The 18,992-nt window shown below is 39.0% G+C and overlaps 1 protein-coding gene across 2 annotated transcripts in view; it reads left to right on the forward strand.

Annotated features, from left to right (window-relative positions):
• METAP1 (methionyl aminopeptidase 1) overlaps positions 1-10,095 on the forward strand; it is a 67,454-nt gene extending 57,359 nt beyond the window's left edge. For both annotated transcript variants that reach the window (XM_034958939.2, XM_034958940.3), the window contains 2 exons: positions 5,031-5,096; positions 8,436-10,095. In XM_034958939.2, the coding sequence (XP_034814830.1) occupies positions 5,031-5,096; positions 8,436-8,599 (230 nt within the window). In that variant the 3' untranslated portion in view covers positions 8,600-10,095. The remainder of the gene's footprint in view (positions 1-5,030; positions 5,097-8,435) is intronic.
• The last annotated feature ends 8,897 nt before the right edge of the window (positions 10,096-18,992 follow it).

The following is an 18,992-nucleotide window of genomic DNA, read 5'->3' on the forward strand; positions in this document are numbered from 1 at the left end:
ATCAGGGTTGTTGTGGCAATTTGTTGAAATAAGACAACAAAGTGTGTCACATTGATTGACTCTTCCTTTCACGAAGGATTTTTCTGTAGCTTGTGATATTGTTTGATAGCATTTTATCCACAGAACTTCTTTCAAAATTGGAGTCAGTTCTCTCAAACCCTGCTCCTGTTTTATCAACTAAGTTTATGTAATATTCCAAATCTTTTGTTGTCATCTCAACATCTTCTCTATGGGTAGATTCCATTTCAAGAAACTACTTTCTTTGTTTATCTGTAAGAAGCAGCTACTCAACTGTTCAAGTTTCATCATGAGATTTCAGCAATCCACTCACATCCTCAGGCTCCATTACTAATTCTAGTTCTCTTGCTCTTTCCACCACATCTGCAGTTACTTGCTCCACTAAGTTTCAAACTCCTCATAGTCATCCAAAAGGGTTGAAATCACTTTCTGCCCAACTCATGTTAATATTGATATTTGACTTCCTCTCATGCATCACACAATTTCCTCCCATGAATCACAATTTTTTGGTTTTGTTTTTGTTTGTTTTGAGACAGGGTCTCACTCTGGTTGCCCAGGCTGGAGTGCAGTGGCACGATCTCAGCTCACTGCAGCCTCCACCTCCTGGGCTCAGGTGATTCCCCCACCTCAGCCTCCTGAGTAACTGGGATTACAGGCACGTACCACCCTGCCTGGCTATTTTTTTTTTGTATTTTTAGTAGAAATGGGATTTTACTGTGTTGCCCAGGCTGGTCTTGAACTTCTGGAGTCATACATTCCACCCGCCTCTGCCTCCCAGAGTGCTGGGATTACAGGTGTGTGCCACCACACCCAGCCTACAAAGTTTTTAATGGCATCGAGAATGGTGAATTCTTTCAAGAAGGTTTTTCAGTTTACTTTTGTCCAGATTCATCAGAGGAATCACTATCTACGGCAGCCTTAGAAAATGTATTTTTTAAATAATAAGACTTGAAAGTCAAAATTCCTTCTTGATCCATGAGCTACAGAATAGATGCCATGTTAGCAAGCATGAAACCAACATTCATCTCCTTGTACATCTCTGTTAGAGCTCTTGGGCGACCAGGTGCATTGTCAGTGAGCAGTAATATTTTGAAAGGAATCTTTTTCTCTGAGCAGTAGGTTTCAGCATTAATATTATTAATTATATTAACTATATTGTATGTTAATTATATATTAATATTATTAAAATATTCAGTAAACCATGCTATAAATTGAGGTGCTGTCATCCAGGCTTTGTTGTTCCGTTTCTAGAGCACAGGCAGAGTAGATTTCGCTTCATTCTTAAGGAATCTTAAGGAATGGTAGATGAGCATTGGCTTCAACTTAAAGTCACAAGCTGCAGGATCCCCTAACAAGAAAGTCAGCCTGTTCTTTGAAGCCAGTTGTTGACTTCTCCTCTCTAGTGAGAAAGTCCTAGGTGGCATTTTCTTCCATTAGAAGGCTGTTTTGGTCTGCATTGAAAATCTGTTTGTTAGTATAGCCACCTTCATCAATTATCTTAGCTATATCTTCTGGCAAATTTGCTGCAGTTTCTACATCAGCACTTGCCGCTTCACCGTGCACTTTTATGTAATGGAGACGGATTCTTTAAACCTCACGAACCAACCTCTGCTAGCTTTCAACTTTTCTTCTGCAGCTTTGTCACCTCTCTCAGCCTTCGTAGAATTGAAGAGAGTGCCTTGCTCTGGGTTGGGCTTTGGCTTAAGGGAATGTTGTCGGTTGTGTGATCTATCCAGACCATTCAAACTTCCTCCATAACAGCAGTAAGACTGTTTTACTTTCTTGCATTTGTGGGTTCAGTGAAGTAGCGCTTTCAATTTCCTTCAAGAACTTTCCCTCTGCATTCACAATGTGGCTAACTCTTTGGAACAAGAGACCTAGCTTTTGGCCTATCTAGGCTATTGACATGCCTTTCTCATTAAGTTTAATCATTTCTAGCTTTTGATTCAAAGTGAGAGACATGTGACTCTTCCTTTCAGTTAAACACTTAGAGGCCATTGTAGGGCTATTAAGTGGCCTAATTTCAGTATTGTGTTTCAGGGAATAGGGAGGCCTGAGGAGAGGGAGAGAGAAGTGGGGCAGGCTGATGGAGCCTTCAGAACACACACAAACATTTGTTTGCCGTCTTTACATGGGCACAGTTTGTGGTGCTCCAAAACAATTAAAATTTTAACATCAAAGACCATTGATCACAGATCACTATAACTGGTGTGATAATAATGAACATGTTTGAAAGATGGTGAAAATTACCAAATTGTGACACAGAGACATGAAGTGAACATGCACTGTTGGAAAAATGACATTGTTAGACTTGCTCAGAGCAGGGTTGCCACAAATCTTCAATTTATTTTTTTAAAAAAAGCATCTGGTCAGATGTGGTGGCTCATACCTGTAATTCCAGCACCTTGGGAGGCTGAAGCAGGCGGATCATTTGAGGTCAGGAGTTCTAGAACAGCCTGGCCAAAATGGTGAAACCACGCTTCTACTAAAAATACAAAAATTAGCCGGCCATGGTGCATGCACCTGTAGTCCCCAGCTACTCAGGAGCCTGAGGTGGGAGGATCACTTGAACCTGGAAGGTGGAGGTTGCAGTGAGCCGAGATCGTGCCACTGCACTCCAGCCTGGACAACAGAGCAAGAGTCCGTCTCAAAAAAAAAAAAAAAAGAGAAAAGAAAGAAGGAAGCAGTATCTGTGAAGCATAATATAGTGAAATGCAATAAAACAAGGCATGCCTGCATATTACAGTCATTCTGTGAGAGACTATAGATCAGGTACAAATTTTTTTAAAAGTACCTAAGAGTGTCCGCGATAGTATAGTCACTCAGATAATGTGTATTTGTTGAGTGAGGTATGTTGGGAAACTGAAACTTTAATCAGTGTAAAAATTATTGAGAGATACGTTACATGTTGTTTTAGTCTTTGAAATCCAAAGGGCTTTTGCACTGATAGCCTCAGTTCTGACTGGTCACTTTTCAAGTACTTTTTAGCTATACATGGCCAATGCTGCTGTTGTGGACGGCAGAGTTCAAGAGTCTTTCATCCTTTTTACTTTCTGTGACACCACACTGACATTCTTGACGTTTTCTTTTTGGTTTCTCCAAGGAAATACAGACCAATTCTGTATATGTATTAAACATGTCATTTTGAAAGTTTATGAATTTAGAAATTAAAAGTCAAATGTTTGTTTTTCTTTTCTTCCTTTTTTCAAATGACCTTAGGATTTTATAACAGTTTAGAAGCTCCAGATTTGAAATCTGCAGTAAGTGTATTTTGGCAATACCTAAGATAGTGGAAAGCAGCACGATAGCTATTCATCTGGAAAGTTATGCAGGAATATAAACGTGTAGGGGAGGTTAGACCATTCCTGGAAAGAGGAGAGTTTAGTTGAGTCAGCCTCAAAGGGCGGGCAAATTTGCCATTCATAACAAAGTTGCAGATCAGAACAACCTCGCAGAGGAACCCTGAAAAGCTGATGTATTAGCCATCTGGTGGTCAGGTTGGGCATTGCAGTCATTCACTTAGCTGATACCCTTATTAGGTTTTGTTTAACTTGGAATTTAAATTAGTTCTCCATTTTTGTCTAAAAAAGCCTATTCCTAGTTTTAACATTTTTGGCATTTTTGAGGGGTATGGCAGGTCTGGTCACTGTAATTTATTGTTGTATTTCCAATGATGATCCTGAAAAAAACTTATATTAGTGAACTTGGACAAAGAAGCTAAAAAGTACTTGGAGAGAGAAATGGAGTTTGCTTTTTTGCTTTGAATTAAAAAATAATGGTCTCCTTAGTTGTTTGTTTTTTGTTTTGTTTTTTGTTTTTTTTTGTTTGCTTGTTTGTTTGTTTGTTTTTGAGACGGAGTCTTGCTCTGTCGCCCAGGCTGGAGTGCATGGCACGATCTCGGCTCACTGCAAGCTCAGCCTCCCGGGTTCATGCCATTCTCCTGCCTCAGCCTCCCAGTAGCTGGGACTACAGGCCCCCGCCACCACGCCCAGCTAATTTTTTGTATTTTTAGTAGAGACAGGGTTTCACCATGTTGGCCAGGATGGTCTCGATCTCCTGACCTCGTGATCCACCCACCTCGGCCTCTCAAAGTGCTGAGATTACAGGTGTGAGCCACCGCGCCCGGCCTTGTTTTTATTTTTGAGAGAGTCTTGCTCAGTCGCCCAGGCTGGAGTGCAGTGGCGCAATTGATCTCAGCTCACTTCAACTTCTGTCTTCTGGGTTCCAGTGATTCCCTGCTTCAGCCTCTTGAGTAGCTGGGATTTCAGGTGCACGCCACCACACCTGGCTAATTTTTGTATTTTTAGTAGAGACAGGGTTCCGCCATGTTGGCCAGGCTGGTCTCAAACTCCTGACCTGCCTCAGGTGATCCACCTGCCTCGGCTTCCCAAAGTGCTGGGATTATAGGCATGAGCCACCGTGCCCAGCTTATTTTTTAAAAAGTAGGTTAATATGCATAGATTTTGTTCTTCTTTGAAGATGAGAAAAACACAACAGCTTATGAAACATTATGAAAATCATGTAGTTTCTATGGGCTGTGCACCTGTGTACAAACACATGCTTACCCCCCAAAGCGGTGGGAAATTTCTGGCATAATCTGAAACATCTGTCATTCTCCTTTGAACTTCTCTACCCGGATGAGTAGTGGAACTCTTGGTTCTGTGATTGCAATTCTAATCATGAGGTAATAGAAATCAAGGCACTTTTCTTTTATTCTTTATTTGCCACTTTTCTTTTTATAGAAGTGATACTCATATCTGAAATACAGCCTACAAATACCTCTGTTTTCCTAGAGAACACATAAGCGTAATGAAATGTGCCTAGGACAATACGTGCACCATATTAGATGGCTGCCAGTATAATACCTGTTTGTTGAACTTTAAGAAAGGGAATCAGGGTAATTAATTTAACAATCACTGATGGGAATTTGAGTTATGTACTCTTTCTAGTTAGCTGTTCAACAGTACACTGTTGGTTTTGCTACCTTTTGAGATTTTTTTCTTTGATTTCAGAAAATAAAGCAGTTGGAGTGATGAAGTCGGGCCATGTATTTACAATTGAGCCAATGATTTGTGAAGGTGAGAAAAAAGGATGCCATGATATTTTTCAATTGAATTTATATGTATTTTAGGTAATTCATCATGTCAGTGGTCTTTTCTACCTGCTTGCTTTTTGCTTCCTACTCACTCCCTGTCCCACCTCAAACTTGATTCAGTATCATGAAGAACTGAAAATTGTGAGGGTTGGCAAGAACGGCATGGGTTCTGTGTGGTAGTCTTCTGTCAGGAGATGCTGAAATGCTTGAATTCTGGTCCCTTTTCATAAAGATCATGTCAAAGGGTGCATTGTAATGATGAGGTGCCCAGGTCAAGTCTGTGCGGACGTTCTTGCTTGATGTAGGAGAGGGAAGAGGAGGGAACAGAGCAGAGCATTGATGAGCCACCCAGTTTGAGGCAGACATGATTATATGATTTAATTCTTCACAATTTATAAGGTAGATGTTACCCCATTATAGAAACTAGGAAACTGGTCCTTGAAGAGGGTGGGTAGCTTGCCTGTAACTTAGCTTGTTACTTGGCAGAATTTGTCAGACTCAGCTCATGAGCTGTTCTGACCCTTCATGGTCTGTACTCACGTCATCACGTGGCATCATATAGCTATTGTGGGGAAAGCACAACAAGGACACTTGGAAAGCACACTTGGCTCTGGCAGCCTCCCCACTGTTGTCATCTCCTCCAGACAGGCTTGTAGCAGTGATAGGAGACTTGGAGTCACAATTAGGGCTCCTCACTGAGATTTTCAGAGTGATTCTGGTAATGGAGCTTTCTGGTTAGGGGATGCAAAGTGAGGCAGTAGCAATAGAGCTTGTGTGTCCTGAGCCCTGTTTTAAAGGATACTCCCTCTCTGGATCCTTCCAGTCTTTTTATAACCCAGTCTTGGGAGTGACTTCTATATTGTCTTTCTTAGAAGTGATTCACTGAATCCAGCCCGCACTCAAGGGGAGCAGGAGCTCACACAAGGGCATGCATGCCAGGAGGCTGGGGATCACTGAAGTCACTTTAGAGGCTGCCTTCTAAAGCTGGTTCCTTATTGCATTTTCTGTAAAATGAAAATTAGAATCTCTATCTTGCCAACACCCAGGGCTGCTAGACTGAGATGATTTATATTATGTTATATACTTTAAAAGACTGCATAAATGTGCAGTAAAGTTTTTGTCATCCTCTTATAATAAGGATAAAGTTCTGATCACGTGCAACCAGTTGTAAAGATGGTAAGTATTTAGCAGTGAAAAGAAAGATAGTGGGAGGAAATTGTCATTTTGGCTACATATTTCCATTAACTAGCACCTGGTTGGTGAGCCATGATGTAGTGTTTTCAGTAAGCAAATAACTTTCTATACAGTCAGCACAGGTAATTAACCATCAAATTATAGCAGATATACTTTAAGTGTAACTCAGCTAGGTTAAATCCCTGGACTAGAAAGTCTCAAATCTGCAGGAGAATTTCCTCAGAATAGCCAAATAAGTTTGACTTGACATTACTAAAAATCCTGTTTTATCAGATCACAATAAAATTATAGTAGTAATGTTTTAAATTTGTGTAAAGGCCATTTGTGTAAAGGCCATTACATTGAAAAACATCGATGTACTCATCTTTAGTTGCTTGATGAGGCATGAGTTAACTTTTTTAGGCCGCCTCGTATTTTCTTTTTAGCCTGGGATTTAATATTGCAAAAGTAGTTTACTTCACTACAGAGTTTATGTTCTGGGATTTGTCTGTCTGAGGCAGTGAGTCCTAGAGGTAATATGTTTCACCTAAAGATTACTCAAAATGAAGAAAGTATTGATTTTTTTTAACATCTAATTTTGAAAGAAGAAAGCTTGCAAATACATCTTTTACAGTAGTATCTAGAATTGCCTTTCTCATTCCACCTCTGCTTCACATTCTCTTGGGCCTTTGCTTTCTGCTTTCCCTCATTATGACCCCTTCACCCCCTTTCCCTCCTTTCTCTGAGTTTTCTTTCATGGCCTCCCAGATTCACTGTCCCTTCGCTTCCCTTCTCTGGTTTCAACTCCTGTCCAGACCATTCTGCTTCATATTTTTCTTATGCTCTCACACCAGTCTTTCTTTTGCCCCTCTTTCTGATTCCAGGGGTATAGTTCACAAAAATTTCACTGTATAATCTGTTCTCACCATCTGTTTGTGTGCCTACCATTTTGAAATTATATCAGGAATTGAATGCTGTAATAAAACTGTAAACATTTACATGATTTCCTTCACAATATATGCTGAGTATAATTTTGTCAGATGCCCAAGTTATACTAGGAAAGAGCTAAATTCATTCAAGTTTTTTTTCTGATTTTTTAATTGTAAAATACACATCTCATTTTTAAAGGTACAGTTCAATATTATTAAATACATTCATAACGTTGTGCACCCATCACCACCATCCATCTCCAAAAGTCTTTTCATCTTGTAAAACTGAAACTCAACCCATTAAACATTCCCTTCCTATTGCTCACTACTCCCAGACCTTGGCACCCACTGTTCTGCTTTCTATCTCCATGATTTTGACTACTGTACTCTACCTCATAGAAGTGGAATCATTAAGCACATGCTTTTTTTTTTTTTTTTTTTTTTGAGACGGAGTCTTGGTCTGTCGCCCAGGCTGGAATGCAGTGGCGCGATCTCAGCTCACTGCAAGCTCTGCCTCCCAGGTTCACGCCATTCTTCTGACTCAGCTTCCCGAGTAGCTGGGACTACAGGCGCCCAACACCATGCCCGGGTGATTTTTTGTATTTTTAGTAGAGACGGGGTTTCACTGTGTTAGCTAGGATGGTCTCAATCTCCTGACCTCGTGATCTGCCCGCCTCGGCCTCCCAAAGTGCTGGGATTACAGGCGTGTGCCACCGCGCCTGGCCAAGCATATGCTTTTTTATGACTGGCTTATTTCACTTAGCATTATGTCCTCAAGGTTCATCTATGTTGTAGCATATTGCAGAATGTCCTTTTTAAAAAATTTCCTGTTTTAAAATGGACAATTATTGTACATATTCATAGGGTACATAGTGATGCTTTGATACATATAATGATACACATAATTAATTAAGGTTGTTACTCAAAGTCGTGGTGATTGGTATCAATATGTTGTTAAAATGAAATCCAGCGCCCTTATTTTGGAAATTCCATCTTGATTTGATATTTGGGATATATAAAAAATGTGGTTGTAATACATCTGATGAAATTTAAACATCAAACATACTGAAGACCAAAATGAAGTTGGAAAGGCATTAGCTAAAACAATTGGCATGTAAATAAGGATCTTAGTAGTGAATTTTTTCCTTGGCTTTCTTCTTGATAGAGTTCATTTAGAAAACTGAGTGAGTGAACTAAGAAATTGTTTTTGTTTGTTGAAGGCGGATGGCAGGATGAAACCTGGCCAGATGGTTGGACTGCGGTGACAAGAGACGGAAAGCGGTCTGCTCAGTTTGAGCACACCCTCCTGGTCACAGACACTGGCTGTGAAATCCTAACCCGGCGACTTGACAGTGCACGGCCTCACTTCATGTCTCAATTTTAATTTCTCCCAAGATGGCACATCTCAGTGATACCTTCTTACTGTACTATGCATTTTATTGAGAGTACAGAAAGGAAGAGGAGCCTTTTTTTAATCACTTGTTTTGTTTTGACTATAGATAAGAAAGGACTACAGCATTTGATGTGTGTCCTCAAGAACTTGTCTTGGGTCTGAAAAAGCTGAGAAGAATAAAGGAAACATTGCTCAACTCTTCAGCCCCCTCCCCCTGCACACCTGTTTTCTCATTTGCCCTTTGAGCACTTTTACTTAAACTTGCTTCTAGTTGCTTTTATCACTGCCACAAAACAGCCATCAAGAGCCAGCTGCTTTCCAGGTGAACATTGGAAATGAGAATCTTTGAAACTTAGCAATATATGTTGCACCAGATTTTTTAAATTATATATATGGAAATATATATGTATACATTTTAAATTCTGTATACATAATTACCAAACACTATGTGACCTGGAGTTTGTGTTCTTTCTGCTCTGACAGGTTTATATGTTCTTACAAATGGATCCATAGTTTGCAGTGATTTAATTCCTGGTTGGGATTTGGCCTCCCCTCTCCCCCGTGCTAATTATTTACCCTTGTAATTGTGCATAGGGAAGCACTCACCCAATGAGACTTTCTCCAATGTGGACTCTGTGTGTCAGTGAATTAATGTAGTAAAATTCACTTTGGAAGGTTATCAGCCTTTTAAAAATCTAGTTTATGGCAAAAATAGCCATTTTCCAAGTGGTGGCTGACTGTTGCAGGGAATGAGAATTTCATAATACACTGCTATTTCAGACCTCTGTTTTGGTCAGAAATGGAAAAGAAAAAGCCCCCTTTCTTCCCTTTTCTGTTTTACTTCAAGGGCATACCTTGGAGGTGCTCAGAGAAGTGTGAAGGTTGCACTATGGTGGAGGATGGGGAAAGAGTTCTAAAGTGTCTCCAGCTGTGAACCCAGGAGGTCAAGTGGGCTATTAAAATCTAACGTTGAGTAAACGTGATAGTGATGAGAAAGGAATTTTGTGTACTGTAACCTTGCAGTAGAGATGCAGCTGTCCTTCGTGTGTGGAAACACACCTCTCCTTTACATAGTTGGGAACCTCATTAGAAATGACCTCAGCTGCCCCATATCTACGTTCCTTTCAGCAGTTGTCCAAGTAGGAGTGTATCCAATGAAGACATATCAAATCACAAAGTCATTGTCATTAGAGTGTACTTGATTACTGGGCATCCTTGTAATATAATTTCATACCACTGACACATTATACTTGTAAGAGAACATCTTTCCCAGAGTGCCTCAGACCTTATTGCTTTAAAATACAATAATGTTTTCATTACTTTTATTATTTGAATGATTTAGTAAAGTTGACTGAATCTGGTATAGACTTTGGGAGTATGTGTGTGAAGTTTTTATCAAACTGTAATATTTGTGAATGGAATGCCTTGCAATATGAATGTTAATATAATGTGTAAAGGGAGATTAAAAAGTTTGAATGATTATCCTACCATGTAGTCATTAACTTTGCTGCATTTCTTTGGGATTTTAGAGGGAAATGGTGGGAATGGGGAGGCTGTTTGATAATCTAAAATAAATTCATGACCATTTGAGTAGAAATGTTTTTTCAGGTGTAATGGCTGTACATAAACTCAGTAGAGTGCCAGCAGCATTTGAGATGCAACCATATTTTTGAGAGCTTTTAAGACAGAATGCTGAATATTAGGGGAGCATTTTCTGTACTGATTGTGGGATTAACAATGTGGGCTTATTCAGTGTCTGTCATTAGAAGAGAAGCTGAAGGAAAAAAGATCTTGGTGTGATAGTTTTTTGGTTAAAAGATAAAACACCACACTGGTGATAATGCTTTTCTTAGTTTGGGAGATTTTAAAACAATATGGACTCTAGTCTAATTGCATATATCTAATTACAAATGTTCATTGGATTTAGGTGACAAAACACCTAGTTTCATCATTCTGCCACCTTTTTACAAAACAAGTCAGAGCATGGTGTGCGAGCCTGTAGCATTAGCTACTCGTGAGACTGAGATGGGGGGATTGCTTGAGCCCAGGAGTTCAAGGTTACAGTGAGCTATGATTGTGCCACTACACTCCAGCCTGGGTGAGAGAGAGAGACCTCATCTCAAAAAAAAAAAAAAAAATCAAAGTATTAACTTCTTTTTTTACATTAACTTTTTTCCCCCTGCCAGTCTTCCAACTCCTTTGGAATTATAACTTGGAAGAAGGGAAACATGAACTTCATTTTATGTCTTTTGTTGATAAAAAGGATTAACCAACACCTTTATACCACTTGCACCCACATATCTAAATTAATAGGCAAGAGTTGATGAGGTTTAGGAATTTGTTTGCTTAATTCCTCAGTTTGTTCTCTAACGACTTCTGGGTTTTCATTGGATTTGGTTAAAACTGAGAGCAGGATGCTCCCTTTTGCTTAACCTCTACCCTCATGGTATCTGTAAGCGATTTCCTTCCTGTTTTTCCCTTCTTTTAAAATTTTTATTTTTTATCTCCAACTTTTTATATTGAAAATTTTCAAATTACAGAAAAGTTGAAAGTATAGTACAGTGAAATAATCATATATCCCTTACCTTTATCTAACAAATGTCATTTTGTAACCTTTGCTTTATCTCTGTATAAGCACTTTTCTTTTGAAAGAAGCAACATCGTACTTCACCCTACTACATCAGCATGTATCTCTTAACCTAATGACATTCTTTTACATGATCATAACACAATTAGAAATTTAGTATTAATACAGAATTATATAATGTATAGGATATAAACTTTAATTTTTCCCCAAAATGTTATTTAAAGCTTCCAAATTCATGGCATTTAGTTGTCATGTATCTGTAGTCTCCTTTTTTTTTAGATGGAGTTTCACTCTTGTTCAGGCTGGAGTGCAGTGGTACAATCTTGGCTCACTGCAACCTCCACCTCCTGGGTTCAAGCGATTCTCCTGCCTCAGCCTCCCTAGTAGCTGGGATTACAGGCCCCCGCCATGACACAGGCTAATTTTTGTATTTTTAGTAGAGACGGTTTCACCATGTTGATGCCAGGCTGGTCTCGAACTCCTGACCCGTGGTGATCCACCTGACTCGGCCTCCCAAAATGCTGTGATTACAGGAGTGAGCCACCATACCTGGTCTTAGTCTTCTTAACTTTAGCAGCTGTGTCTAATCCTTTGAGTGCGAGGATCTTTTATCTGTGGTGGTGGATATCATGAAAATTATGCACAGGCCTTTATTTGAGCTCATCAGCTATCGTTGGTGTATTTTACATGTGGCCCAAGATAATTATTCTTCCACTGTGGCCCAGGGAAGCTAAAAGGTTGGACACCCATGCTAGAATAACCCTCACACCTTTTTTGATGTCTTACGAAATGGACACTTGAAAAATCAGGTTAGTTTACAAAAGTCCGTTTGTCTGATTGTTCCTCATGAGGATAGATTCAGGATAAACATCTTGGTGGAAGACTACAGAAATGGCAGTTGTATGCCCCATTCATTGTACAACATGAGGCACATAATGTTCTTGTCACCTTATTGCTGATGCAAAGTTTGATCACTTGGTGTTTGTCAGACCTTTTGACTGTAAAAATACCTTTTTTCCTAAACAAGTAATCTGGGAGATTAATATTAGCTTGATGCTACCAGACAGATGTAAAATTGTTTCAAAATTACTACACCAAAATCACTGCCAACAATAAAGTACACTTTCTTTATGATTCTTTTTTTCTTAGAACATATCATTGAAGTAATTTAGATCTTATTCTGAATTTCATAAACCATGGGCTACTTTAAGAATGAATGCAGTGAATCTCAGGGGCAAAAAATACAGTAGAGGTGGGGAGGGATATATTAGTGGTCTGGCAGTTAGAAATACTGGAACTGTTTGAGACAGTGTAGTAAGATTCTGTCTACATTTGATGGTGTTTAACTTTTACCAAGCTTTCCAGCTGCAAGAGGAGCAAATCATACCACTTGTAAATTATAACCACACTTGTGGCAGTGTCGCTCATTTTCCAACTCCTTTATTTATTTTTTTTATTATACTTTAAGTTCTAGGGTACATGTGCACAACGTGCAGGTTTGTTACGTATACATGTGCCACGTTGGTGTGCTGCACCCATTAACTCGTCATTTACATTAGGTGTATCTCCTAATGCTATCCCTCCCCCCTCCTCCCACCCCACGACACGCCCCAGTGTATGATGTTCCCCTTCCTGTGTCCAAGTGTTCTCATTGTTCAATTCCCACCTATAAGTGAGAACATGTGGTGTTTGGTTTTTTGCCCTTGCGATAATTTGCTGAGAATGATGGTTTCCAGCTTCATCCATGTCCCTACAAAGGACATGAACTCATCCTTTTTTATGGCTGCATAGTATTCCATGGTGTATATGTGCCACATTTTCTTAATCCAGTCTATCATTGATGGACATTTGGGTTGGTTCCAAGTCTTTGCTATTGTGAATAGTGCCACAATAAACATATGTGTGCATGTGTCTTTATAGCAGCATGATTTATAATCCTTTGGGTATATACCCAGTAATGGGATGGCTGGGTCAAATGGTATTTCTAGTTCTAGATCCTTGAGGAATTGCCACACTGTTTTCCACAATGGTTGAACTAGTTTACAGTCCCACCAACAGTGTAAAAGTGTTCCTATTTCTTGACATCCTCTCCAGCATCTGTTGTTTCCTGACTTTTTAATGATTGCTATTCTAACTGGTGTGAGATGGTATCTCATTGTGGTATTGATTTGCATTTCTCTGATGGCCAGTGATGATGAGCATTTTTTCATGTGTCTGTTGGCTGCATAAATGTCTTCTTTTGAGAAGTGTCTGTTCATATCCTTCGCCCACTTTTTGATGGGGCCAACTCCTTTATGTTAGAACATAACATCTAGACATTCATGTTTTAGGAACAAACTGTTTCATAACATAGGCTGCATTAGGCTAAAACCTATAAAAGTTGTGTTTTGTTCTATTTTAAAAATGGACACCTAAGGAAAGGTTAGCTTAGCACACAGTCTGTGTATGGAAACTCTGGCCCTCTTATGGCAACCTTTTCTCATCTTCCTTTTGGTGCTAAGTAGGAAAAAGAGAAAAATAGTCTGCATTTATTTGGGTGTTTTGCAAGATGAAGCAGGAATAAGGTGGCCCTGGCTACGTGTTTGCTGCTTTTCATTTTGGGGACTGTGGGTGAGCAACAATAGAACTGTGTATATGGTGATTCTGGTTATTTTTGAAAAAAGGTCAACACTGGTATTTTACTAGAGTACTCCAAAAAGTTAAAATATGGAGCACTCAAGAAGGACTTCCTATAAAAATTTTCACTTATCACAATTGTGCTGTTAGTCGTTCACAGTATTTTAATAGTTTTCTTTTTTGTTGTTGCTGTTGTTGTTGTTCCTGCGGCTGGAGGCAGTGGCATGATCATGGCTAACTGCAGCCTTGACCTCCTGGGCTCAAGCAGTCCTCCCACCTCAGCTTGCCACGTAACTAGGACTACAAGCATGTTCCAACACACCTGATTATTATTATTTTTCTATAGAGACAGGGTCTATGTTGCCCAGGCTGGTCTTGAACTCCTGGCCTCAAGTGATCCTCCCACTTCAGCCTCCCACAGTGCTTGGATTACAGGTGTAAGCCACCACACCCAGCCAATTTCTACAATTTTTAAATTGATTCTGTGGCTAGGAGAACAAATCACCACACTTCTCTGTGGCAATCTCCTATTTGTGCAGTGATATGACAACTACCAACTGTTTTATTCTATACAGAATGTGACTGGCTATGAAGCAGATTTGCTTTGTTTCAGTAGTTGGGTCAGAGATCACCAGACAATTCCAGATAGAATTTTTTAAACTTAAATCTGAATTTGAGCCCTGGATGATTCTGAGGAAACAATGCCAAGGATAAGAACATTTAATATTAACATGTAGATTACAGAAAGAGATCAACATATTTTAAAGCGTGTTCTGCTGCTTTATCTTGCTTAACATATCTCGATATTTTTGGCAGTCAAGAGTACATGTTTAAACTGGTGGTAATTCAATGGTGGGTTATCACCCTTTTCTTGAAAGGAGCATGTGCATATTTCTCTTATACATAAGGAATTCTGATATGTCCAGTTTGATAAAAATCAATCTGCTTAAGAGCTCATTACGCTGCTTTGTCACCATAATGTTCCACCGAAGGAAATCTTGTATAATAGAGGACTTTGCTCATCTTGTTCACTTGGTAGTTGTTCCTTAAAGACACAATTACCTTGGTATAGTTCTATGCAATTATTATCTAAATAGCTGTTTATACAGTACTTAATAAAATGTTTTCCAAGTGTGTTTGTAGTGTACTTTTTCTAAAAGGTATTTGCTGACAAAGAAATTGATCTTGTGTGTGAACTGAAAAAAATTGGCTGAAGCCAGTTAGTCAACAAGGTGTCCCTGTAGGCCCAAAGAACTAAACTGTACTTTAGGACTTTGATTATCAACCTACATGGCAGATTGGTAGCCGAGCAGAAAAGTTCTGAAGCATTCTGTGCATGTAAAATATGTTTCCCCTTCCCTGAGTCAACAAAACATTTTGAGAATTACCAGCTAAGTAAAATTTTCCATTCAGATGGGATGAACAGAAATAGTGCTATGTATACTTTTTGGAGCCATTTTTGTTAGGTGTTAAGTTGTACACATGTTGACTGGCTCCACTGTAGTAAAGTTTTGGACATAATGCAGTTTTTTCCATACCTCTATCCCAAACGACGTCATCATCCCATAAATTCTACTCTATATGTTAGTTTTGTGTGAATAAAGAACTTGTGCCTATCAGACATGCCTGTAGACGGACTGTCTCCAGCGAGTATCACTAGGTAGGTTACATAGCAGAATAGCCAAACATGCTAAAAATGGCAATGCAGGAAATACTTGAAGAGAAATTTTTATATTGGGAATATAAAAATTGCAATTAAACATAAAGATGCTTAAGTTCCTTACATGGCAAAATTTTAGATCCTTTAAAAAAATTTTACCAGCTTTAATGAAATATACAGTGGAAGTTAATATCCATCTGTATTGCAATTATATACCTCTTGTCCAAAAAAGCAGCTTAAAGATAACTTTCAAAAGTTTTCCAACAATTAATAATTTATTGTATATTTCAAAACAGCTAAAAGAGCAGCTTTGGAATGTTCTTTTAGAAATGATCATTGTTTGAGGTGATGGATATTCCAGTTACTCTGATGTGATCATTATATATTGTATGCACCTATCAATATCACATGCTCGGTAAGTACATACAACTATTATGTATCAACTGAAAAAATGTCTAACAATACTTCTAAAGTGGTTGAATCCCAATTTGGGACAACCAGGGTAGATTTGCTTACATGCACTTAGTGAATGGTTGGTTGGTTTTTTTTTTGAGACTGAGTCTTGCTTTGTCGGTCAGGCTGTAGTGCAGTGGCGCGATCTCGGCTCACGGCAACCTCTGCCTCCTGGCTTTAAGCCTCCCGAGTAGCTGAGATTACAGGTGTTGTGCGCCACCACACTCAGCTGATTTTTGTTAGTAGAGACAGGGTTTCACCATGTTGGCCAGGCTGGTTTCAAACTCCTGACCTCAAGTGATCCACCTGCCTCGGCCTCCCAAAGTGCTGGGATTACAGGTGTGAGCCACCACGCCTGGCAGTTTTTAGCATATATAACATACATATGTTAAGCAATTCCTCAATTCAAGACGATGTATTAAAATGATCTTAAAAAGAAAGACTTGGCTAGGCGCAGTGGCTCACGCCTGTAATCCCAGCACTTTGGGAGGCTGAGGTGAGTGGATCACCTGAGGTCAGGAGTTCAAGACCAGCCTGGTGAATATGGTGAAACCCCGTCTCTACAAAAAATACAAAAATTAGCTGGGCATGGTGGCATGCGCCTGTAATCCCAGCTACTCGGGAGGCTGAGGCAGGAGAATCGCTCTAACCCGGGAGGTAGAGGTTGTAGTGAGCTGAGATCGTGCCACTTCACTCCAGCCTGGGCAACACAGACTGTCTCAAAAAAAAAAAAAAAAAGACTTGACAACTATAGCCGAGTCTCATGACCCAGGAATTCTAATAGTAAAGATTTTGTAAAATTGATTATTTATTTTTATTGTTTTTGTGACAGGGTTTCACTCTGCCACCCAGGCTGGAGTGCGGTAGTGCAATCACAGCTCAAAGCAGCCTCGACCTCCCGGGCTCAAGCACAGATTTTGTAAAACTGATTCTTTATACTGGATCTCTGAAAGAGATAGTTGTGCTTTCAGTCAGGAAATGCTAATACTAAACTTAATCAGCTGGCTCAAGAGTATGTACTTAACTGTGCCAGAAATGAAAAGCAAATTCAATAATAGGCTAGCTACAAAAATTATAGAAGTATTTTATTTATTTATTTGACAGGGTCTCACTCTGTTGCCCAGGCTGTGCAGTGCTGCGATTATGACTTACTGCAGTCTCGACCTCCTGGGATCAAGCCATCTTTCTAACTCAGCCTCCTTAGTAGCTAGGACCACAGGCACATGCCACCATGCCCGGCCAATTAAAAAAAAAATTTTTTTTTTCTAGAGATGACATCTGTGTTGCCCAGGTTGGTCTTGAACTTTGGAGGCCAAGTGATCCTCCCACTTTGGGCTCTCAAAGTGCTGGAATTACAGTTGTGAGCCACCGCACTTGGCCTATTTTAATATTAATCTTAAAACTGCTTTACATTTTCATATTGGTGAACCTAAAAAACGTTTGCCATTGCAATTCATGAATATCTCATGTTTGTTTGAGAAGAAAAGTCAAAGGAACAAGACCTTTAGGAGTTACTGGCTCTCCTCCATACTCTCCATAACTGTTTTGTTACTGCAGTTGCCAACATAGGATACTTTTGTTCCTAGAAGGCTGGGTTACACCAAAGATTAAAAGCACATTTCCTACAAGTGGGTAGATGCTAGTTTTAATTTCGTCTTCCTTTCAGTCCACTTAAGATAATAGTTGTGGCCCCTTTGGGCCCTCATATCTCCAGCCCTCTAGGTAAAACAGGAGGGAAGCTGGACTACATTGTCAGGCACTTCAAATGCACCAAAATTCTGAAAAGGGGAAATCCTGACCATTACTACCAGTTTGTTTCCCACTTTTCAATCGATGACATATTGCTCTCTCACACAATTCTGTGGGAGCATTTAAACCATATCAATAAATTGAAAAAGCACATAGCATCAATCCAACCAAAAGATATTTGCATGGTAAACGTGATGCACTGATATAAACTCTACGTTATCATGTGGAGAAAAAAGTTCACAGAGTAGTGTTGATAGTATTCCTTTTGTGTAATTTTAAAGGATATATATGCTATTGTGTGCATAGAAACTCCTAAAAAGATACGTAAGAAACTTAACAGTAATCACCCATTTTTTTGCAGGTGTATAGCTTTTCTTTCTCGTTATATAATTTCCTAACAATTTATATTTTCTAACCCTTAGGTATATTGCATTCATTAATTTATTTTTATGTCAAGGATTATCAGGATGGTAAGATCCTGGACCATTTTTGTTTGCTTCTTTATACTTCTCAGGATAAAATAACCTAAATGTTACTTACCACCACCAGGAAGATTTATGTGACTACATTAAAACTTTATTCAACAAAATACCATAAAGTAAAAAGAAAAGTCACAAGATAGACTAGAAGATATTTGCAACATATAAAACTGACAAATGATTGATGTCTAGAATAAAAGAACTCCTAAAAATTATTCAGAGAAAAATAATTCAATACAAAGTTGAGCACAGGATATGAACAGGTTCTTCACAATAAAATGTCCATTAGAATGAAGGATTTAACGAGAATTGAGGAAAATGCAAACTAAAGTCATAATAAAACACCATTCCATACTCATGTAATTCACAAAAACTCACATTTACTTTGAAGAGCAATTTGGCAATGTCTATAAGGCTAAATGTGTTTATTCTGTGATACATGTCTTAGGTAACACGCAGTGAGCCCAATGCAGAAGAATGTTCCACTACAGTGTTATAATACAGAAACTGGCAACAACTTCATGCCTTCAACTGGAGAACAGATAAATTACGGTAGTTCCCGTAATTGAATTCTGCTACACAGGACTAAAATTAATGAACGAGAGCTTCAGATGTAATTATACAATAATGAGTGAAAAAAGCTGTAGAATGAGCAAGTATAAGGCTTAAAAATATATAAAACAGTACTAAAGAGTAGATGGTTTAGGTTATACACAGTGAAAGTACAACAACACAGGAATGATAAACATCAAATTGTGGATAATTGTTACCTCTGGAGGGGAGGAATGGCAATGTGATCTCGAAGTGGCAAAATGTTAAGATTTGACAAAAGTAGGTGCT

This window comes from Pan paniscus, chromosome 3 (assembly GCF_029289425.2).
Source record: "Pan paniscus chromosome 3, NHGRI_mPanPan1-v2.0_pri, whole genome shotgun sequence".
NCBI lineage: Eukaryota > Metazoa > Chordata > Mammalia > Primates > Hominidae > Pan > Pan paniscus.